Source organism: Lagopus muta, chromosome Z (genome assembly GCF_023343835.1).
Source record: "Lagopus muta isolate bLagMut1 chromosome Z, bLagMut1 primary, whole genome shotgun sequence".
In the NCBI taxonomy this organism is placed as follows: domain Eukaryota; kingdom Metazoa; phylum Chordata; class Aves; order Galliformes; family Phasianidae; genus Lagopus; species Lagopus muta.
In genome coordinates this window covers 51912046-51935915 of record NC_064472.1, presented here as the reverse complement: position 1 = coordinate 51935915, position 23870 = coordinate 51912046, and the positions used below count along the sequence as shown (strand labels likewise).

Here is a 23870-nt window from a genome sequence, read left to right as displayed (position 1 = left end):
ATATTGCATCTTAGGCATACATATATGTATACAACTGTTGCTTCCTATGTATATTCCTTTGGATTATCCTTTCTCTGTCTTGCAATTGTACTTGCCATCTGTGACGGAGCAGTTCAAGAAAACAGTCCTTTCTCATTTAAGAAAACAACAACAACAACAACAAAAACCACAAAACCCAGAAACATAGTTTCTTTACTTAAGCAGCAGTTAAGATACTTAGGCAGATGGTTAAGATAATAATAAATAACCTACTGAAGATACAAGAAAACTGTAGAAGCAATGTTTGGAGTAATAAATTATATATGGTTTACAGAATACATACATAATGGCAAATAAAATTTATGGAAGCAAGAACACAGGCAAACATACATTGAAATGCTATCTGCAACAACAGGAGCACTGCTGCTGGCTTGAGGGACAAGGTGCAGAGGTGGTAGACTGATGTCTCAGTAAATCAAGATGACTGCTCAAATAAACATATTACCTAACAAAGTGCTTCATTTCAAAGAACATGAACTATAACAGCAAATGATGAACACAATTACCTAGTTTTCCTTGAAGCTGTCAACAAAAGATGTTGTGTTGAATAACAAAGGGTTTCAAATGAATTCATAGCTATGGTGCCATCATGGGTAACACAATTTCACAACTTAATACTCTGTTATTGGCAATGCTATACTCTTAAAACACTTAAACCAAATCAATAAAAACCTTTGAGAAAGTGCGAAATGAAGCATCTGTGCAAATGTGCCTGACTATTGCATCTCCATGGGATATTCCAAAAAGCATATGCTTCATTCAGTGTCACCCATTTTATTAAAACCTAGGCATTTCAGATGATCTTTTCTTTTCTTTTCTTTTCTTTTCTTTTCTTTTCTTTTCTTTTCTTTTCTTTTCTTTTCTTTTCTTTTCTTTTCTTTTCTTTTCTTTTCTTTTCTTTTCTTTTCTTTTCTTTTCTTTTCTTTTCTTTTCTTTTCTTTTCTTTTCTTTTCTTTTCTTTTCTTTATCGTGTTTGGTTGGTTGGTTGGTTGTTGTTTGCTTGTTTCTTTGTTTCTTTGTTAACTATGGTACCTAGTATCAGAACTACTGGTGATAGTCACATTCTTCTGAGGAAAATACATTAACGTTGTGTATTAGAAAATGTATTGAGTAACAACTGAGATACTGGCATACTAAGCACAGTTGTGTTGGTGGCCTTGTCTTATTAACAGACATAGTACAGCACAAGTTCTCAATGAAAAAATGAGGCTATAAAACCTCACAGAAAAAAAAAAAAATTAAGAGTACAACAGTGAACAGTGAAGAACTTTTATTTGAAATGTCTCATTAGTTACCTCTTCTGTCTAATCTCAGATTTGCAAAAAGAGCCAGTATATTCATTAGAATTCCTTCTGATTTATGATTTATATAATTAAATTTTCATTCTTTCTCTAATTACCTAATGCTGTCTGATTGCAAGTACACTTGCAAAAATGTACCTGTTGAAGACACAAAAATATTTCATGAGAGCAGCCCTGTAGACAAGGAACTTGGTACTGAATGAGTACTTTGCCTCAGTCTTCATGGGTGGTCAGGCTTCCCATGTCTGCCAGGACCATGAGACCTGGACAGGCTGGAGAAGTGGAGAAGGGGGCCCATGTGAACATAATGAGGTTCAGTAAGGCAGAGTGCAGGATGCTGCACTTGGGTTGAGGCAGTCCCAGGTATTTATACAAACTGGGGGAAGATCTCCTTGAGAGCAGTCCTGCAGACTTGGGGTCCTGGTAGATGAGAAGCTGGGCATGAGCCAGCAGTGTGCACTTGCAGCCCAGAAGGCCAACTGTGTGCTGGGCTGCATTAAAAAAGGGGTGGCCATAAGGGAGAGGGAGGTGATTGTCCCCCTCTACTCAGCTCTTGTGAGGCCCCATCTGCAGCACTGCATCCAGGCCTGGAGCTCCCAGCACCAGAGAGATGCAGAGCTCTTGGAACAAGACCAGAGGAGGGTCACTGAGATGATCAGAGGGCTGGAGCATCTCTCCCATGAGGAAAGGTTGAGGGAACGGGGCTTGTTTAGCTTGGAGAGAAGAAGGCTTTGAGGAGGCCTCATTGTGGCCTTCCAGTACTTGAAGGGAGCGTATAAACAGGAGGGGGTACAGGTGTTGACGAGGGTGGATAATGATAAGACAGGGGTGAATGGTTTTAAACTAGGACAGGGGAGGTTTAGGTTAGATGTTAGGAGGAAGTTTTTCACCCAGGGGGTGGTGACACACTGGAACAGGTTGCCCAAGGAGGCTGTGGATGCCCCATCCCTGGAGGCATTCAAGGCCAGGCTGGATGTGGTTCTGGGCAGCCTGCTCTGGTGGTTGGTGACCCTGCACATAGCAGGGGGTTGAAACTAGATGATCATTGTGGTCAAACCCAGGCCATTCTGTGATTCTGTGATTCTGTGATTCTGTGATACTATGATTCTATGAAATTATTATTTCAAGGCACCCACAAGTCTACTTTAATTCACAGGACAAAATGCCTACTTTCTACACCTAGAAATCACTGATTAAAGCTATATTATAGTGGAGATAAATCTTGCTGACATCCCCTGGTGCATAAGTAACATACTACACCAGCTCTCCTTAGCTGTTTATCCCTTATTCTCCCAATCTGCTTATGCAACCGGCAGCCATCTGCCACCTATCACAATCAGGGTATGACCATTACCTTTAATGAGATACAGTTTCTGCACAGACTGTGATATCCAGTAACACACATGTTGTATGGGAACTGCTGAGTCACGGCCTGAACCTCTGATTGATCACCTGAGGTGAGCCATGAGTCAGCCAGAGGAGCACAGCTGAAGGCAATTCACCTGTGCTGCTGGAAGGAGTGGAGCCAGGCTCACCAACATTCAAGATCTTAGCTGTACACCTTGCCCTCCCCAGTCTCTTCCTGTGGACCTGAGCTGTTGTTAGCATCTATAACCACCTTTCCTAGAGCAAGGAGGAGATGCTGCTGTGGCCTTGTAGTGATCTGGCCCCAGGAAAGATTCCACGTATCAATTCCTTGGAAGAAAGAAAGATAGCCAGGGCCAACAGGGAAGTGGCACTGGGGCTACGAGGACTAAGCTGGGACATGTCTCAGTCCCACACTCCCATTCAAGCTGGCTGTCTCAAATAAATTCTGCTACAAGGCAGGGAAAATTCTTGGTTTTATTCCATTGTCACTTACACAATCATGCCCTGTCAGATCCACAAATTTTCCTCAAGGCAGACTCCTTCCACATGCAGCTTCTAGAGAGACCTCGACAGGTGAGAAGTGGGCCTGTGTGAACCCCAGGAATTTCAAGAGGTCCAAATGTAAGGTCCTTTGTCTTGGTCAAGGCACAAAGAAGACTGGACAGAAATCATCCTGAGGAGAATGACTCTGTGTTCTTTGTAGATTAAAAACTCAGTATGAGCCAGCAGTGTGCACTTGCAGACCAGAAAGCCAACAGTACCCTGGGTTGCATCAGAAGAGGGGTGGCCAGTAGGGAGAGAGGTGGTTGCCCCTCTACTGTTCAGGTGATGCCCCACCTCCAGTACTGCATCCATGCCTAGGGGCCACCAGCACAGGAAAGACATGTAGCTGCTAGAGCAGGTGCAGAGGAGGTCACAAGGATGATGAGGGAGACAGGGGCTTATTCAATATGGAGAAGAGAAGGCTCAGAAGAGACCTTCCACTACCTAAAGGAGGTCTACAGAAAAGATGAAGAGTGACTCTTCATGAGGAAGCTTAGTGACAGAATGAGAGACAATGGCTTTAAAACTAACAGAGAGCGAAGTGAGACTCTGGAACAGGCTACCTAGAGTAGCTGTGGCTATCCAATTCCTGGAGGTGTTCAGGGACCACGGACGGGGCCCTGGACAGCCTGATCTGTAGGACAGCAACCCTACCCATGGCAGAGGGATGGAACTGGGAAGACTTTTAGGTCCCTTCCAACCTAAGCCATTCTGTGTTTCTATATTACTAAATTCCAGATTACTGCAAATATATACACTTATTCCCAAGCAAAGGATGAAAAAAAGTTTTTGTGCAAGTTATTTAGGCAAATATTTTTCCCAAGGGCATAGGTTAGTGAACAAAATGACTGCAAGAAAATACAGTGAATTTTTTTGTACGCACAGAACAATTTAAAGAGTTACAATATCACATTGACATGTAAAATAAATATATGAAAAATCACAGGCTTTTAAAGTTATTAAGAAAATAGTAAAATGTTCTCTCTGTATTAAAAAAGATATTAAAGAAAAAACCGTTAAAGAAAAAAACATCTTTTATGCTTTAGTAACATTATCATTACAAGTTGGGGAGTGTTAATCTAAAAAAACAAGATATATGTTTTTCACGGTCTTAATGCAGAGCCCTTTGAGGCTGAAGACTTTTTCCCAATGACTTCATTGGGCTTTGGTTCAGGCCTCAAGAACGTTTGTCATTATAAGATTTACCTACTCAATTCAGACCAATATCACACACAAAAAAGTGTTACTTCTACTTACACTACATCTGTAGACCAATCTAAGTCCAGGAACATCACAACCAGTTAACACGATAATCTTCTCTGAATCAGTAGAAGATTGCTTTTGGTAGTGTCCTTATGCCATACCTAGTATAAGCATAATCTATTAGAAAGCTGTTAAACACATCTGCAGTACGAATACATCTGTACTTCATGAGTTTCCCCTCACAGTACCCGTGTGGAGCTCAGAGATATTGACATTTACAAAAGAAATAACAACAGAAATCTGAGTATTTTTGCACAGAATCAGGGGAGAGGTGGGAAATCATTCCAGAATTAGTTTTACACCTCACACAGACACTGATAGGATAAATACAGAGAATAACCAAGCTTGTAGTCTTAAATCTAGTTAGGGCAGTGTCTACTCAGAGTCTTGTTAGCAGCGAGCTGCCACCCACAGTGACCTCAGTGTGAGGTTGCTGCCCAATAAAAGAGGCCGTGTGACTCTGACTTGCTGCAGTGCTAAGTCACCTCTAATGCAGTCTTCTGAACTGACCTGTTTGAGGTGTCTATAGGACAATATCTGAGGCATTTCAGCTGTTTCAGCAGTTAATACTGCGTTGGTTTGGATTTATTCCTTTTTCTTTTTTCTTCTTTTTTTCTTTCCACAAAGGCAGCCATAAAAACTGCTGTGTAGTTAGTGTACTCTCATTCCTTTTCCCCAAAGGTGGTCTACTCTATGCATTTTTGTTTCATACCCAGGCACAGAGCTTCAGATAACCCGGATATTTTTCAGCCCCTATACTTCCCTTGAGAATGCTAGTTGCATAAACACCCCCACAGTCTCACATTAGTGCCTCTATTTTATTTTCTTTTTTTTTTTCACAGTGAAACGAACATTTCTTCACATGTTCAACAGGTTGGTAAGCTGAACCTCTTGCTGCCTACAAGTCTCCAAGCACTGGGTTTAAGACATACTGACAATTCCAGCCACATTACTTGTTACTGAAGTTAGAAGTCTGTCAAAGGAGTTTTTTGTATTAAAACACTTTCCCACACCAGCCACTCAATACTGTAGAAATTAAGTTTTAATTTGTCTTACTGATCTTACAAATGCTTGTTGTGTTCCTAATTTCTAGGGAGAGCTCCAAGTTTGAGTGTGCAACAAATAGACTGTTTGCTTAAATAAAAACAGCAGAGAACTGTTGCAGTGTAACTGCTCACAACACATATCTGGATAATTGAGTAGGTAAAAAAGGATAAAATATTCACTCGTTATCGACAAAAACTACAAAAAGTTGAAGAAAAATCAACACCTTTAAAGCCAGCAAATGTTATCATGTTAAACAGAAAGTAAAAATACAGGCCACAGCAAAGTCAGAGATGGACTTACACTGAAAAGCAAGTATCTTGCTCCCAAACATCCTTTTGTTTGGAAATGGTTGAGTTTGCAAGTTAATGAATGACAAAGCTCTTGTGCTTTTATTGTTGTATGCTTTGCAACATGACAAGAATAAAATTCATTCATTAAAAATATTTATGAAGAATAAAACTGGACCTTCTATCTTCAGAGAACAATATTTAATGTGAGGAAATGCAGTAGTGAATGCTGTGGTTGTACTATGAGAAACACATAACGGAAGGCAAGCTCAAGGAATATACTTAAATGAATAAAAAAATACAGAAAGCAAACATAGAATAAAACACTGTTATTTCCTGAAGAAACAAGCTCTTTATTCCCAGCTCTTTCAGTGTTAACGGCATACAATTTAAATTACTTCTCTGATGATTCACAGAGAAATGATTACCTAACTGAGCTGGGGACAGGAAAATGCACAAAGACACATGTTTGGTGTTAAATCAAACCATTGCAAAAACTGAAATACTGCATTCCCTCCTTGGTAAGGCTATTAGCTCTTTTACAAGTTATTTCCCCCAACATTTCACATTTCATCTCAAATATATATTTAATTTAAATCCGATAATTAAATTAATTAAATGGTAAATCACATCAGGCTAGGATTAACAGCTGTGTTAGAGAAAGATTTTTACTGTAACTGTAAAACTACAGAGAGTTCCCTTATTCTTGGAAGAATCAGCCTCAGCTGAAATCATAAATTAAATTGATGTTATACACCTCAAATATTTCTGTTTTTAAATGACTTAAAGACAGTCCCTATGTGGTCAATTACTTCTACAGTTTGCATCTATTTTCCAACCTACCATCATGTTGTTAATTACAATGTCTTTTGTGGTTCTGAAAGGAATTTCTTTCACTTATTAATGGTGACATATATCAAATAGTTACCCTTAGAGCAGACTGTAAGTGAGAATTGTGTTTCTTTGTAAGATTGTTAAAACTGGCTGTTATCAAAATGTGAATCGAAATGACAATAACTCACAGTATCTCCAGTGACCCCTTTAGCAGTTTGAAAAGCAATTTGGAAGACTATGTGGAGGGTAATTACATAAAATATCTTCTTCAGTAATAAATATAAAACGTGTAGAAACAAAAACACTTTATGTACATCTCCATGATGATTATTTATTACCTGGTGCATGGAAAGAAACAAATATTCAAGTAAATTAATTCAGTAATTTATTTATTTTTTTCCTAATTCCACCATTTTAGAATTAATAGAAGAGCTTATTGAGCAGACAGGTTATTTCCAGTTTTAGACATAACTCTTAAAAAGGACAGTTGAAACATCAGGCACACTTCATTTGAGATAAGGTAAAGTTCCTCTTTCAGATCAATGAAAATGAGAAGTAACTACATCAGACTCTGTTCCCTCAGTATCACCTTGTGAACCTCATACTATTTCCAGCTCCTGACACAACTTCAGTTATATTACTTCCCTATGCTTGTGCAATTTTGCAGTATCTGAATAAGACTTAGAACCATGGTTTTTTTATATATATTTCATGTAAAGAAGCTAGATGGGGCATGGATCAGGCAGGGTGATGAGAAATTTGATGCAAGAGCTGGGAAAGCTCCTGAGCTTCCCCCATCTGCCCACAGCTGACAGAGGAAGTGCCCATCCTGTATCTAAGCTGAAAATTTCATGGAAATGGTCTCTGCTGAGCATGTTTTCCAGCCTCTCAGTGTGATCTCAGCCACTAAAGCCCAGTGGCCTTGATACCAAACCAAAGGAATTCGGACACACACGACTTTCAAACATTTTTCCAGTGTTAGACCTTCTCAATCTGCATACCATGATCTTTTATCCTATAATTTTCTGGAGCATTGAGCAACTGCTACAACAGCTAAAAGGTTCAGAAAAATACACTTTATCAATGCCAACAGCTGGAACGAGTGAGGGTCCAAACACCAGAATACGTCTCAGCAGTAGATTTCTGCAGCTCCTGCCCCCACACACTGACAATGAGCCCCAAGTGCTTGTGGTGGTGGATGAGCCATAGGCTTATCCATTGGCTCTGGGGCTGCACACTCTGCAGCGAGTTGCTGAGCTCCAATATCTTCTGCTCCAGCGCCTTTTGTTGTGCAGATTCTCTCCAAAAGCCCACCCACATCGTGTATTGAGAACCTGTCAATTGTGCCAAGGTCTTGCAATCATGAGGACGAAGAGTGTAACTTTTCATAACAGAGCTCAACAGATTACTGGCACAGGGAGAGCTGAGCCTTAATCCAAAAACCGAAATTGCAGGGCAGGTGAGAGCTGAATGCAATCTCTGAACGATGTCAGTCCCCCTCCTGCCTCCGCTTCTTTGCCAATCGCTCGCCAAACTTCATGCGGATCAGGGGGTTGCAAGTCTGGTTCTTCCCTCAGACTCACTATTCTGGGGGATGAAGGGCCATTGTCATTGCTGTCGTTTACAGCAGCTTCCACCACAGGAAGAGCGGTCGGCTCTGTTGGGACCATAGAATTTGCATGTTCTTTTAGCCATTCAAAAACCAATCTCCAGGAACCCAAGAAGTCTTTAGCCACAGGGTCAGAGAGCATAGCTGCATCCCACAGCCTCACTCCTGCTTTATCCCATATTTCTCTGTCATAAATCGTAGTCCCATCTAATACTTCTACATTATGGGAGACTAAATTGCAGCTTTCCACTTTAGCGTGATGCTTCTTCAAAATCTCTCCATTATTTTGCAAACCTCCCCTGCTTCTTTGTTAAACTTGCTCCCATTGTTCCCCGTTGCTCACATCTGCCCTGCAAAGGTGATTCTGGCTGAGCAACGAAAACTCGGGCAGCTGCATTTCTCTCAACGCTTCCCCATACAGGCTTCTACGTCGATCGTGTTTCCGTGCCTTCCCTGAGTCTCACATTTCTCTCAAATACGCTCGCGATAAGGCTTCTCTCAGCCCTGTGCTTCTCTCAGTGCTCTCCCTATAGGGCTTCTCTCAGCCCGCGCTTCTCTCAGCACTCTTTTCACAGGGTTTCCGTCAGCCCGCTCCAGTCTGATCTGCTTTTCATGTCTGTTCGTGCACCAGTTGCGGCAGGAGAGGCACAACCCCGTTGCTGGTGCAGAATGAAGACATTAGTTGTACATGCTTACAACCAGTTATACCCACTCAACAACCCCTTGGACACATGTAGGAGCCAGGCGCCTCGTGTGTGTTTGTCTGGCGCAAGTAGCTGCTGAGCTTGTTCACTCATTTGCAAAGTCTTTTGTTCATAATGTCTTTCTTTGTCCCACAGGCCTTGCTGTACATCCCCTCCCCCAGAGTTTTCTGCAATCCGTGAAGTAGTGATGAGGACTTCCTTTCCCTAAGACCTAATTTTAACTGAAATCATGATGATGCCACAGTGTTACACGTAATTTACAGCATAGTGATGTGGAACATATTTCTTTAGGATCCTAAGACAGTGCTGTCATAATTCAAGACTTTACCTTGTGACTGCACTACACACAAAGATCTCTACCTCAAGAAAACACGAAATTGTAGGCGTTTGGAAGGGAACTCTGAAAATCATGTAGTCCAACCTGAGAAAGCAGGTTCCCTAGAGAGGGTTACACAGGAAAGGGATTTGAATATCTCTATGGAAGGAGACTCCACAACTCTTTGGGCAGCCTTTTCTAGTGCTCTGTCACTCTCAAAGTAAAGTAATTCTTCCCTCTATTTTTATGGAAATTTGCATTTTCTAGTTTGTGCCCATTAACCTTTGTCCTGTCACTGCACACTACTGAAGAGTTTGGCCCCATCCACTTGACTCCTTCTCTTTAGATATTTCAAAGATATATCTTTGTAGATATATCAAAGCTCCTTTCAGCTCTTTCTCCAAGAAATCCTTCCTCACAACAATCTGAACCAGTATCAGACACCTGCACCACATTAGAGAAACAGACTTGAGAGAAGACCATTTGCAGGAATGGCAGAGGCATGCACCCAGTCCAGCGTCACATATCTTCGGAGGTGGGAAGGAGGTAGTATCTGTCAGCTACAACTTCCTGCATCAGCAGTGGGCTAAAATGCACAGTAGTGATGTTCCATGTTTTTCCTAAGGTCTTCCTCCTTGTCTTCTTAGAAAGATCATACTGACTGAAGTAGATCAGTGAAGTGCAGTTTCAAAACTAACTTGCTCTCTCCTAGTTATATAGCCATACATTTGTTGCCTACAAAAACTGCTCTAGCAAGAGGGCAAATGACAATTTCGCTAGCCATGGCATCAAGAAATATCTTTGCATGCTGATCAGTTTTGCTGGGTCCCAGCCACAAGCTTTCCTCCCTACTTCACCTTGTTCTATCTACTTACTGACACATCGTCAGTCACCCCTTTTCTGCTTTTTGTTAGCTTTGCTTCCAAATCTTGAAGAATAGCAGGTACAAAATTTGCCTGGGACTTTGCAGCAGATATCACAGATCACTCAGGGAGTTGCAGAGCAGCAAGTTGCTGTCAATACATATAACTTACAGACAACATGTTAAGCCATTAACATGCTGGTTGCATTAAGTGTCTATTTAGATGTGCTCATCTTAGCCATAGGTAAGGTGTTTGCATGTTGTTATATCTCCGATCATGGCAGCTCAGGGAATTCCATAGAATCATAGAATCATAGAATCACAAGGTTGGAAACGACCTACAAGATCATCTAGTCCAACCGTCTCCTCATCACCATTGCCACCACAAGCACTAAATTACATCATGCAGCACGTCGTCCAGATGCCTCTTGAACACTGCCAGGGACTCCACCACCTCCCTGGGCAGCCATTCCAGTGCCTGACCACTCTCTGAGAGAAATAGTTCTTCCTTATGTCCATCAACACCAACAGGTGGAAGAAAACCTCTTTGTCCTATGCTAGTGTGTACCATCAAGTATACAGTGTACCATCAAGGCTGGACTAAAGAATGACATACTGCTCTTCTATAATCACTCTAAGACTGATTCTCTCACAGCAGGGACAGGAAAGTCATGGTAGACATCAGGCTTATTTTTCTGTTTAAGTTTTATAGGCTTGAATTTATAAGGCTCAAGGAGGAGAATCAGGAGTTTCCAAACTGCACCTAAAGTCTTATTGATTTTTGACTACCAGAAGTGGGATGAACTTTATACACTGTTGTACAGAATCTTCCACAGACTAGCACTAGATCATTTACATTATCGCTTCCCTCATTTATGCATTTGTATTGTAACTGAACCACCAACCTTCATTTTTTCAGGCATTAAGTTAGAAAAGGAAGCAAATATACTTGATTAATGAGGTATTTGAATACGAGAACATGAATCCTAGAGAAACAAAAAAAACTTAAAGAAATTTCCTTTTTTAAAATTTATTTATTCTTTATTTATTAATAGCACCCAAAGCTGCATTATATTAACACAAGCAATAAAGTTTTCATATTTTATTCCTACCAGTGCATTTCCAAATCCAGGTGAAATGCTGGAAACAAGTAATGCTGCCATATCAAGAACACAATGTGTAGATCAAAATGATACACCACTTAAAATGTATCCCCATGTAATTAAAAAAAAAAAAAAAAAAAAGGGAAAAAAAAAGGAAACAAAGTACACACAAAACAAACATAGTTTGGGGGGCATGAAACCTGTAATCTAAGCAACTGTGGCCTTTTCAATTTCCACAAGTACTGAAACAACAAAACAATGGCTGTGGGAACTATAAACATAACATACTTTATCATACTTTTTGCATTACTTTATTGGAAATTCCATGTGCTGGATGTACAATTTATAGCTATAGTGTGTATTGGCTACAATTCTACAAGTGTGTATTGCTTGTAATACAGAAAGAGTAGTGAAATGTATGGACCTGTCTGCACATTTAACAAAATGAACCAGCAATATGATAAAACTGCACCACATATGACTATTGTAAATGGTTAAGCTATAAAATCATTTGTTCAAAAAATCCAAGTATTTCAAAGAAAAAAAAGTGTAGTAAAAAAATGTAGTAAAACATAAATTACATTTAAAGGTCTGTACATGATCCATCCTGCAAACAGAAGACAAAACCAGCACTCTGTACAACTTTGCTTATTTTGGTCTTCTAAAGTTCAAAGAATTGTTTTCACTAAACCGGCAGGAACAAAAAACATGTTTTCACATGCAATCCAGCAGTAATTGCAGTAGATCAAGTGAGTTTATAACCCCCCACAAAACCCAACATTTTTACAATGTAGGAACATGTATGTGGAGCCTTTTCCTATACTTGACAACAAATATGCAATTAAAGTTGGACTGTTAAGTTAGTGCACACCTACAATATCCCCATTTTTGGTTAACAGTGTATTAAGGCTGCTTGCTGCTGAAAATACACAGCAGAGAAGGAACACTTCCATCCACAAATGCAATCAGATGATCTCATTTGGAAGCTTCTGTCACAGTCATTCATAGGGAATGATGAAAGAAAGACATCCTCTCTTCTCTCATGTTATTCCACAGGATGTTGTGGATGCTCTAAGTTTATGTGGGTTCAAAGTTACTTGTATAAACTCATGGAAGAAAATTCCATCAAAAGTTATTAAACAACAACAACAACAAAATTCCACCTCTGGCTTGGGAATTTCCTAAGCCACAAGTTGCTGGTGCTTGTGAAAACACTTTGGGGAAATGGTACGATTGTCCTTGTACTCTTCCCCAGGCAGAAACTACTTTCTTTGGAGACATGCTATTGGGCTAGGCACACCCACAGTCTCACTCAGCACAGCCTATTTTACATTGTTTCTCTACTTTTCTGGTTACTTTAATACAACTATGGATCCATGCTCTCAACTTGTTTCTTGTTTTTTGTTTTGTTTGTTTTTTGTTTTGTTTTGTTTTGTTTTTTCCAGATTTGAAAAGCAAACAACAATCTTGTGTCCATTATATCAAAAGATAAATACTATAAACTAAGCTGTCCATCACAACCAGGGCACTTCCTTATGCTGAGAGCAACTGTAGTTGGATTCCTTATTTGTGTTAATGATTTAAGCATAATTCACTAACACTACACTCACATATCATGATGTGCAATGTTACTCTGCAATATGTTGCACAGCAACAGTACATTACTGAAAAGCAGTTTCCTTCAAGAACTGTAGTACTGTAAAAAAGATGAAAGCCAGCAATTCTGTACCACCAAGTTTGCAAAATGCTGACAGTGATAATGGTCAATAAATTCAGTATGTCATTATTGCTGCAATTAATATTGGTATATATATTTTTGGTTGTGCTTTTTTTTCATCATATCAAAATCTCTGTTGTTAAGTTTAAGTATCTACTGTCGCCAATCACAGAAGTGATGCAAAATTCTTAGTAATAAGGCCAAATTTCTTAAGCTTCTGACTGAATTTCTGCTTCATCCATCTGAAGTGTGTCATTATCACCCAGCAATTCTGTTTCTGGCACAGATCCCTCCTCTTCCTCCTCCTCCTGGACAGGATTCTGGGCAATGTCTTCTGTTCCATTGTTTGTGTCATCTGTGCCCTCTGAGAGTAGAGCAGCTCTGTCAGCCACCGATGCATTGGAAGGAGCTGTTGTTACATAGCCTGTGCTGGTGGATCCACTTCCACTATGGTGGGAGCCTGGTTTGGGAATGATCTGGGGAGGCATTTGCTGAGGAGCCATTTGCATTGGAATTTGAACAGAATAAAAATTTGGCAAGTAAGCCCCATAGGCAGGCATTGGCTGGTAACCATTGACTGGAATATAGAGTTGAGGAGGTGGAACCATTGGTCTCATCTGCCCTTTCATTTGTATGAACTGAGGTTGAGGAAATGCTGGAGTTTTCTGCTTTGGTCCTATGTACCTAGCATTGCTGACATTACTAACAGGGCTTGTGCTAAGGGAACTTGTTTGTGTGGTATTGCTTGCTCCAGAAGTTTGTGCTGAGCTGTTATAATTGGAAAGGTTTCCCCATGTTCTTAGTCTGTTGTGTATATCTTTAAATCTTGGTCTTCTGTTGGGAAATTCATTCCAGCACTCCAACATCAAAGTGTATATCCATGTGGGGCAGTCATCGGGACACGGCAAAACCTGTCGGTTTCTGATCATTTCAATGACATCCTGGTTAGAATAACCACAGTAAGGCTGCAGGCCATAGCTGAAAACTTCCCACAACACAACTCCGTATGACCAAATATCTGAATCAATAGAAAACTTGCCATACATAATAGCCTCAGGGGACATCCAACGGATAGGAAGAAGAGAATTTCCCATCAGTTTGTAGTAATCAGCAGCATAAACTTCCCTGAAAAGGCCTAAATCAGATATTTTTACATTCAGTTTATCAAACACCAATATATTTCTTGTGGCCAAGTCCTTGTGAACAACATGGTGGCTTGAAAGGTATTCCATCCCTGCAGCTATCTGAGTCACAATATGGAAGAAGTCTGCTGGTTCCAGAGTGGATTTTACTGTCTTGTCATCATCAGTGCTGCCAACATCTGAATGAGGAGATCTCATCACCAAAAACTCATGGAGATCACTGTGGGAACAATAACTGAAAATCATGCTGATGGGTTGTTCCTTTGTCACTATTCCCAGCAAACAAACAATGTTTGGATGCTGTAATCGTGACCTCATCATTGCCTCATGTTTAAATTCTTCCCGAAGAGACAATTCTGCTTTGTCTTTCAGCGTCTTGATAGCAACAGCTTGTGTCTGTTCACCTGGTGCCGTACCAAAAAGGTGCCCTTTGTAGACTTTGCCAAATCTCTCCTCTCCCAGTTCCTCCATAAACCGCACAGTAGACAGGTTGATTTCTTTAAGTTTAGCCTGAAACGAAGCAAAGAAAACAATCAGCAAAAAATCACAGTGCTTTCTGAACAGCAGAATCTACCAGTGAAAAGCAACAGTGGTTAAGTGTTCAAACTGGAAGATAAGCTGGATAAAAATTGGATAACTTTTGGATAACTTTTTTTTTGCATATCCACATCAGTGTATGGATTTTACAGTCAATCTTAAGTTATTCTAGTAAGTGTAAATTAAACTATGGTGTAAAATACGAGCATCATTACTTTCACAAAGGAGTTACCTGCAAGTTAAATGAATCATCAGTTCAGAGTAAATCAGGGTAACAATGATATTATTAAGTATTATAGTTGCCCTGCAGTTCTGCCCAGAGGCGTCCATTAAAGATGTGTCAGAAAAGCTAAAAAGGTTGGCAGGCTATAGGATGAACTGAAACATTATTTCCAGTAGAGGGAGGTGTGAACCCTCTCTCAGTTTCCCAGTGTCCAATCTGTCCTTTCTCCACTACTGCATGACAGGAGCAGTCCCTGTCAATGGGTAGCAGTTTCCTGCTGAGAAACTTTGAATTAGCTCTGGTGAGGAGAATGGAGGAAAAGCTGCAGAAGGAAGAAGGGGGTGTCTTCTGATACAGGAAGGTAAAGGTGGCAAAGTCTTTAGAGAGAAATCCTCCTTCCCTCCAGCAGGGAAAGCAGGGGAGACTGATGGTGATCTGATGAATACATCCCAATGAGCTCAGCTGGAGCAGTCCCTGGACAAGTCAGACACAGACAGCACAGCTTCACATCGAGGGTAATGCAGCAGGAGAGGGTAAGACAGGCTGAAAATACTCTATCAGGTAATCTGGGAACAAGCTCTGATTTTAGTGGCTGACAGGCTGTAAACTGGACCATAAAGTTTCCAGCACAGTACAGGCTCAGCCATGAAACTTCCTCACCAAACATAATCAATGACATTTGTTACAAGCAATAATATCCTGCAAATATTAAGAAGCTTTGTGAACAGGTGTTGCAAACTGTTCCAAACTGAGCACTGTTTATTAGAACTTGTGCCTTGTAAGTGCTATGATTAAAAATTCGGGATTAGATATAAACATGATTTTAACATTTATCTGCCCCAGAAAGTTGTATGAAAATGAGATCTTCAGACAGCAGCTCAAAGCCATTTTCTTTTCACCATCCTTGTGATAACAGCCTCAGAAATACGTTGCATCTCAGCTCAGCTTACTACTTAGTTTGCTGATAATATGAGTGGACTGAGCCAACAGACTAGAGACAAAACAACATCATGCATCCTGCTAGAAACAAGCAAATCAGTTACATTGTTATCAAGAGAAAAAAATGAACTGCAGGCTGAAGGCTGGATCAGAAATAACATTTTCAGTCACTAAGACAAGAGACAGAATGGGGACTGACAGGTAAGCGCAGATGTCATGAAATATTTTGTTCTGAAAGCTGCTGCCAGAGGCCAGGGTTTCTAGACGTAGTTAAGTAAGTGGCAAAACCTGGTTTTCACTAAAGAAAATGACCAGCACATTATAAAAAGCAGATTTCTTGCAACATGGCTCAGTTCAAATACTGAAAATATGAGACAGGGCAAATCATAACATTAGAAACATGCATCCTAAGCAAATTCTGGGAAAAACACCTGTTTGTGTTGATTAATGAGTGGCATTTCCATGTCCTGGCTGGGAGATGCCATCAGTTGGCGACGCTGTGGTGTTGTGGCAGATGCTTTCTGCTTGTTTCTGCACATACAGACCAGAAAGAAAAGGCAGGCAATGACCAAAGGAATTGCTATGCTGGGAACCAAGATGTACAGGATTCCCATTTTGCTGTTGTCACGTGGACCTGTTGGCACAGAAATGTTCTTTGTTTACAATAAGTATTTTTATGCATTCAACAACACAAAAAAAGAACTACAATGACTGTTAATGCAACATTTTTTATGAAAAGTAGACATTTAAAATCTGAAAACAGAAGTCATGTTACCCATCCTTTCTCGATTGTTTTTCAATAAATATTTCTAATAATTGGTTCAGAATAGCAGAATGAAGCAGAATAAATTTGTGGTTTTACACAGTTTCTGCTGCACCAGTATATTGGTTTATTTCAATTTGATTTTTAGGTTTACAGTTCTGGAAACTGCAGAAAACAGAACAGTATCGTGTTCTGGGAATAAAAAGAAGTAGTCTCCATCACGGTTCATTATGCAGTAACTTCAACATGATAAACAAGGGCAAGTCTGGCCTTCTCACTTCATTCCAGACATTTGAACAGCATTTTATACACTTTCTACCTTCACTAGTACTGCTACTGCCCAGAATAAAGTAAATGTCAACTCTCACTGGCAAAGGTATTGTTTTTTCTGTACTTAAGAGAACAAAAGTGCATCTTGTCACTTTTCAGCAATTAAACAGCTATCAATACATTTAATAAGACTACACTGGAACCTTTCTAAAATAGTTTTTTGTTGTTGGTTTTTTTGTTTGTTTGTTTGTTTTGGTTTGTTTTGTTTTGTATTTGGAGACTGCAGGGCAGAATAGTTCAGAAAAATTCACTGGAACTGTCTTTGCCCTTGTTAAGACCCATCTGGAGTACTGCACTCAGGCCTGGGGCCCCAACACATAAAGAAAGATGTACAGCTGTTGGAGCAGGTCCAGAAGGGGGCAACAAGGCAATCAGAGTGCTGGGGCACCTCTCCTGTGAGGAAAGGTTGAGGAGTTGGTTTTGTTTAGCCTGCAGAAGAGTAGGGCAGTTTATAAGCAGAAAGAGGACTGACTTCCTGCACGGCCTGATAGTGACAGAGCACAAGGGGAAAGTTTTAAACTAAAAGAGGGGAGATTTAAATTAGACGTTCAGAAGAAATTATTTCTTCAAATGGCAGTGAGACACCGGCACAACTGCCCAGAGATGCTGTGGATGGCCCATCCCTGGAGGTGTTCCAGACCAGGTTGGATGGGGCCCTGGGCAGCCTGATTTGGTGAGTGGCAGCCTTGCCCATAGCAGGGGGTTGGAACTGGGCTTTATGATCCCTTCCAACCCAAGTCATTCTATGACTCTGTGATACAGGCAATCTGTAACAAAAACAGTTTTATGGCTTTCATGGTTCATTTGTTTCCACAGTAGACACGATTTTCTTCCTAAAGAAGCACAGTATTAAATTGCTTTGCCACATCTAAACATTGTTACCACTGTAGCAGATTTAGAATGAAGTCTGCACCAACAAAAGGAAGTAATCAGGACTGTATTGAGCTGTGAGAGGCTGCTTTTCATTTTTGCCATCAGTTGTGTAGATAGTGTAGGACACTTCTGATAAAATCATCTGTTTTATGACATCTCTGCTTCTGCGCTTCACACAGCTTCATTGAAACAAGCAGTGTTATATCTCCCTCTACAGGATCTTAAAATCCTTGTTGACTGCAAGATGTCATACAGAGAAAAAGCTAATACAATTGAGCAACATGAGCAAGGCAAACTTATATAGGTGATGTTCATCATCTAGCAAGAAAACATTAAATGTGTACCACACAAACCAACAATGAAACATTTGAGAGATTAACTTATTAAGTGGATAGCACATGTAAAATATGGACAATTCAAAATTACACAGGATTCAGGAAAGTAATAGTGGAAAAAAGAATGAGAATACATACTACAAGAAGGTATGTCACACAGTTCCATGCGTACGTTTTTATTCTTTGTAAAACACCAAGGCCCATCCATCTGACCCCCAGGATTCCGGCAATACGCATGTCCTCCACCTAGCTCTGGAAACTGTGTGCTTGTTAGGTCGTGATTGTGGGGACTCTGGGAGTCCCAGTGCTGACAGATATGGCCAGATTTGGTGACGCTGACTGTTCCTCTATAATCTGCTCCAGAACCGTTGTAGCACTGATGATCTGTTAAAAAGGGTTTGGCGAAAGGTTACAAATAACAAAATAATTAGTGTCAGAAAATCCGTAACAGCTGCAATGTGTAGATCATGTATGTTTTTTTTTTTTTTAAAGTAATTTAAGTATTTTTAAGTATTTAAATATAGGTCCTTCAAGATTTAAATCAAAACTATGTTGTTGTTTTTTTTTTTAAGTTTCAATTCCTTGGCCCTCTGTTCTGCTTCACAACCAGTTATGTTTGAATTCTGCTCTTCAGCCTATAAAGCTATGGCTACACACATCAGTATTTGGTACTTCTGTATGTGAATTGGTACCAAGTAGACATTAGATACAGAACAAGATGCATTGAACTGAATTAGAGATATGAGTTTAAATTCAGGAAAAGTCTTCTGATGCCAACAGTGCAAATTTTTTATTTACTACTTTTATTTTTCATAATTTCCTGATTTTCTTGCACTGATGACTTCCAGAAGAAATATGCTGCATTTTCTGTTGCCTTGCCAGTTTTTCTTTCCTTTTTTCCTTTAGAAAAAAAAAGGACATAAGTTTTTTTCTATTTCTTATCTGCTGAAGTATCTTTATTCTCTCTCTTATGCTGCTATCCTCTTTTCCTACCTTCTGAGTACTCATCCCTCATATTTGGCACCTGAACTGAAACATACCTTTTTCTGCATGCTTGAAATACTGCCTTCATCATTTTTCTGAGTCTCCTTCCCCAGCCCTCAGGAATCCAACTCTTACAAAGCTTCTTTTTCCCATTATCTATAAATCAAGGGTATATACACTGCAGCTGTTCCACCAGAGGGAGCAGCACTGACTCCAAGAGTCAGAGACATCCGTGCTTTCAAACCTTTACTGGATTTCTAATATCGTTTTTATTCCCATTTCTTTTGCTTGATTTGGTTTTCCCATCAATTTCTGAGTTAATACTCCTTCTCAGCTACATCAGGCAACTGCCTCCCAAGAATACAGCAAACATGGCTACTTCTATGCCATTACCCCTGCACATAAATCTCGGTTCAGATAATGGGTATTCAGAATAATGGTACTTAGCTCTTTATGCATCTTTAGTCTCAAGGAGCTTCCCTGTTTAACATTTTAGGAGGATTGTGATTAATTGCTAGGAAATGGAGTAGGCAGAAAAACTGTGATCACGTAACAGCTGGTAATCAAACAACCCTTCTACTCCTGGATGCAAATACAGATCAAATGAAGTGAGATTAACATTTTCCACCATCCTGCATGGCTGAAGAAAGACAGCTTCACTACAAGCTTGATTTAAAGAATTAGCACTCTTATGGATTTCTTCTCATACACAATGAACAGTAAAAGTTTAATTTCTTAACAGACTTTTCCAATTAAGCTTCTACAGCCTACTTAAGTTTTATTGACATGTAAACAGAGCTCAAAAATAGCAGTATGGGAGGACTTACACAGAAAGTTAAGAACTAAGTTGGCAGTGAGGGACAGCTCGTGGGAAAGGAAAGCTGCAATGCACTGCTTTCCTTAGCATAGCTGATTAAAACCTGTTGTGTGAATATGGAGTTTCATAGCCAACCGTAGTTGATATAACCCCTTCCAGTGCAAAGCACCATCCTTTAAGCCTCGTCACCACCTTAACAGTACCTTAAAATAGTGCAAGATTGCGGTCAGTATCAACACTATACAAAATAGGTAGCACACTGGCTTACATCGGCTGAGTCTCTCCACGGGGATCCCAATTCTTATGCAGTTGGCAGCTTCCAAGGTGTCAGGTCGTGGGAGATCCTCACACTTAGGCAACTGCAGCTGCATCAAGATGAGGGGGTTTGATCTAGCAATGTTGTACTCCTGTCTACACAGATCATTTTCTAGAACTTCACACTCATCCCGGCACAATTCCCGTGGTTTTGGGGTCCGGGAGCGCTCGTCGCACAAAGGAAACACAAAGTGGCAGAAGGATGGTATAGCAAACTGCGAGCACTGGTCAGACAAATGCGTAGAAGTGCCAATCATTGTAAATGCAGCTGGAAAGGAATAAAGGTACTGTTTAAGCATTAATTCACAATACTTATGAGAAACAACATAATTTTTACATTGTTTGCCTTTTACAACTTTCATCTCATGATGGTTTGAAAGCCTACTGAGCAACTGGGAAAAAAACAGGTCTTTTCTACTGCAAAGGACAAATGCAAAAAGCAAACTCTGACATCTCACATTTCTTGCAGAATCTCAGCTCTTAGAAAGTGACTACTTTTGAGTAACTGTTGACATTTTATTAATCTTGACTTGAAAGGATAAATACCTAAAGCAAGAAACAACTGCCAGAACGCTGACCTATTTTCCGAAAGTTTCTAGTTAGATAAAATTTGAATGAGGATAACTTAGTTTCTTCCCTCTGTAGATGTTCTGATCAATAATCAAGCATTTTTTAAACCTTGACAGGCTTGGTATTTGGAGAGATGTTGCCCTGGTAGATAAGGGAAGCCAAATACATAACAGTAATCAATTTCAGCATACCGATTATAGATCACATTAAGATGTGTTTTATGTTGGTTAAGACCTTGACCTTCCCTTTCAGCCCTCACTGTCTACACAGTAATGTTCATCTGGGAGTTTTCTTGCATGTTTTTAATAACAGACAAGTGGACACGTGGACATGTGGATCTGGGGACAAATCAAACTAAATACAGGAACATTCATTCACACACTGGAAAATATAACTTGTGAGCAAGGTTTGCTAGACTGTACTGTATATCCACCAGTGCATACTGTAAAGAGAAAATAAAATTAGTCCAAATCGTTCAGCAGTCTAGTCATAATCTGCATATCACTTCTTCCCCTCTTGTTCAGCTCTCTCCCTTCCTACCTCTTGCTGCCACCTGCTATGAGAGAACCTCTTGTCTCTTTCTCAACATCACACATGCAGCAGCCTGAGCTCCAGCCCTTTTGTTCTGTCTACATCATTCCTTATTTTAATACAGAAATGTAACCTTTCATCAGTCACCCAGGGAATACTGCATGCAAGCACAACATGAGGCTGTAAACAACAGCTATGAGGTGAGCTTGTCCATAAGACAGAGAAATTAAACATAAGGAGTGAAGCACTCACAGTTGGCTATGTGAAAATTTTGTGAAGGTGCTACAGAATTTAGATTGGCATAAGCAAAGAATACCTAATTAACAATATTGACCACAATTTTCTTTTATCAAAAGCAAACAGGGTTGTATAACAATCATGCAGCACAGAAGCAAGATATGCAAACGTGAGCAGTCTCTTGATTACTGGGTGCCAAAGGGCAGGCAGCAGTACTGGGAACAAAGCCTCAGCAGCATTGAGCGTCTCCCCTTCCAAGCCATCTATTCTGTTGTCACATTTCTTGTTCTTCAAAGAATGCCAGAAATGGCCCAGAAGCACCACTAGTCACTCACGTTTCCTAAGCTCCTTTCTCAAAGCTTGATTGCTCCTATAAAGCTACTGTGCACCTTAGAATTTATGTTTGTGTATGCAAGCCTCTTTCCAGATTGTCTCTTTCCAAACTGAAGACTTGAAGGACAGTATCTGAACACAGTATGTGCAAAAGATGAAGATAGGAAATGAAAACCCAGAATAAAAATTCCCCATTGATTAGGCCTGTAACTTTTTAATGAGGTCTTAGCATCAGACAGTAGGTGTCACCATTACCCAGTCATAACCTTCCCAGGGTGGTGGATGGCACTGAGTATAAAGAGATTTCTCCAAAGACTTAAAAAGCATAGGCAAAAATACAAGCAAATTCTAAGGAGAAGTTCTCAAAAATATCCTCGTATTTGGGCTAAGAACATTAACCTTGGAACACTTACTTTACATTCAAGAAGAGTTACGCAAAAAAAGAGTGCTGTGAAATCCTCAGCATTTATTTTGCATAAAGCATTTGGCATGTCCTTCAGATGTATATAACTTCAAAAAGCAATATTATTCATACTGCCTAGTTAGACCCTATGTTTGTGGTGGTACACAAATTTTTGCTCTTAAAGAAGGTTTGAACCAGGAATTCTTCTCAAGTTCTACACCACTTCAAGTCCCAGTCCTCAGCCACCATAATCCATCTAATAATCAGTGGTACAAGGGAAACAACAACCAGATCATGAGTGTCCATGCTGTACATTCCAGAAACAAATATCAATCATTATTTTCTGGAAGACATAATGATTTAGTACCTCTTTTTATTTGTTTCAGTAGGACATCATAAAAATAGCACACAGAATTACAAATCTAATCATTTCAGATAAGAGAAAATTTTCCAATTGTTGAAAAACATTCAATCAAGGCAGAGATAGCTGAGGTAAAAGTGGTATAATTACTATGAGTTAGTTAATGATAGAATGGTAAAATAGGCCAGAATTGAAATAGAGTACAACAGAAAAGAGAGGGGAATGATTCATAAAAGCAAACGGAGAGGTCAAAACTTGGGTTTCAGCAGCCCCAGTATCTGATCACCATATCCCAGAAAGAATGGATCTGGATTTCTGGCTTGAAAATAAGCCTTTAAAGTCATATCTTTAAAGTAATACCTTTAAGGAGATAGAGCTGACAAGTAAAGTCAAGCTCATTTTCTTGGCAACTAGCTGTTTCTAAATTCCAGATTCAATTAGATAGGCATATCACATATCACACATCATATTAGATAGGCCAGATCACAGAATCACAGAATGGCCTGGATTGAAAAGGACCACAATGATCATCTAGTTTCAACCCCCTGCTATGTGCAGGGTCACCAACCACCAGAGCAGGCTGCCCAGAACCACATCCAGCCTGGCCTTGAATGCCTCCAGGGATGGGGCATCCACAGCCTCCTTGGGCAACCTGTTCCAGTGTGTCACCACCCCCTGGGTGAAAAACTTCCTCCTAACATCTAACCTAAACCTCCCCTGTCCTAGTTTAAAACCATTCACCCCTGTCTTATCATTATCCACCCTCGTCAACACCTGTACCCCCTCCTGTTTATACGCTCCCTTCAAGTACTGGAAGGCCACAATGAGGCCTCCTCAAAGCCTTCTTCTCTCCAAGCTAAACAAGCCCCGTTCCCTCAACCTTTCCTCATGGGAGAGATGCTCCAGCCCTCTGATCATCTCAGTGACCCTCCTCTGGTCTTGTTCCAAGAGCTCTGCATCTCTCTGGTGCTGGGAGCTCCAGGCCTGGACGCAGTGCTGCAGATGGGGCCTCACAAGAGCTGAGTAGAGGGGGACAATCACCTCCCTCTCCCTTATGGCCACCCCTTTTTTAATGCAGCCCAGCACACAGTTGGCCTTCTGGGCTGCAAGCGCACACTGCTGGCTCATGCCCAGCTTCTCATCTACCAGGACCCCAAGTCTGCAGGACTGCTCTCAAGGAGATC

General features: G+C 40.3%; 1 protein-coding gene across 1 annotated transcript in view; it reads right to left on the bottom strand.

Moving 5' to 3' along the window:
• Positions 1-11403: 11403 nt before the first annotated feature.
• The window catches only part of ROR2 (receptor tyrosine kinase like orphan receptor 2), a 150709-nt gene continuing 138242 nt past the window's right edge, over positions 11404-23870 (bottom strand). Inside the window, exons 6-9 of the mRNA XM_048931255.1 lie at positions 20205-20519; positions 18274-18519; positions 16266-16468; positions 11404-14645 (exon numbers count right to left, since the gene is read on the bottom strand). Of these exons, the coding sequence (XP_048787212.1) occupies positions 13203-14645; positions 16266-16468; positions 18274-18519; positions 20205-20519 (2207 nt within the window). The 3' untranslated portion in view covers positions 11404-13202. The remainder of the gene's footprint in view (positions 14646-16265; positions 16469-18273; positions 18520-20204; positions 20520-23870) is intronic.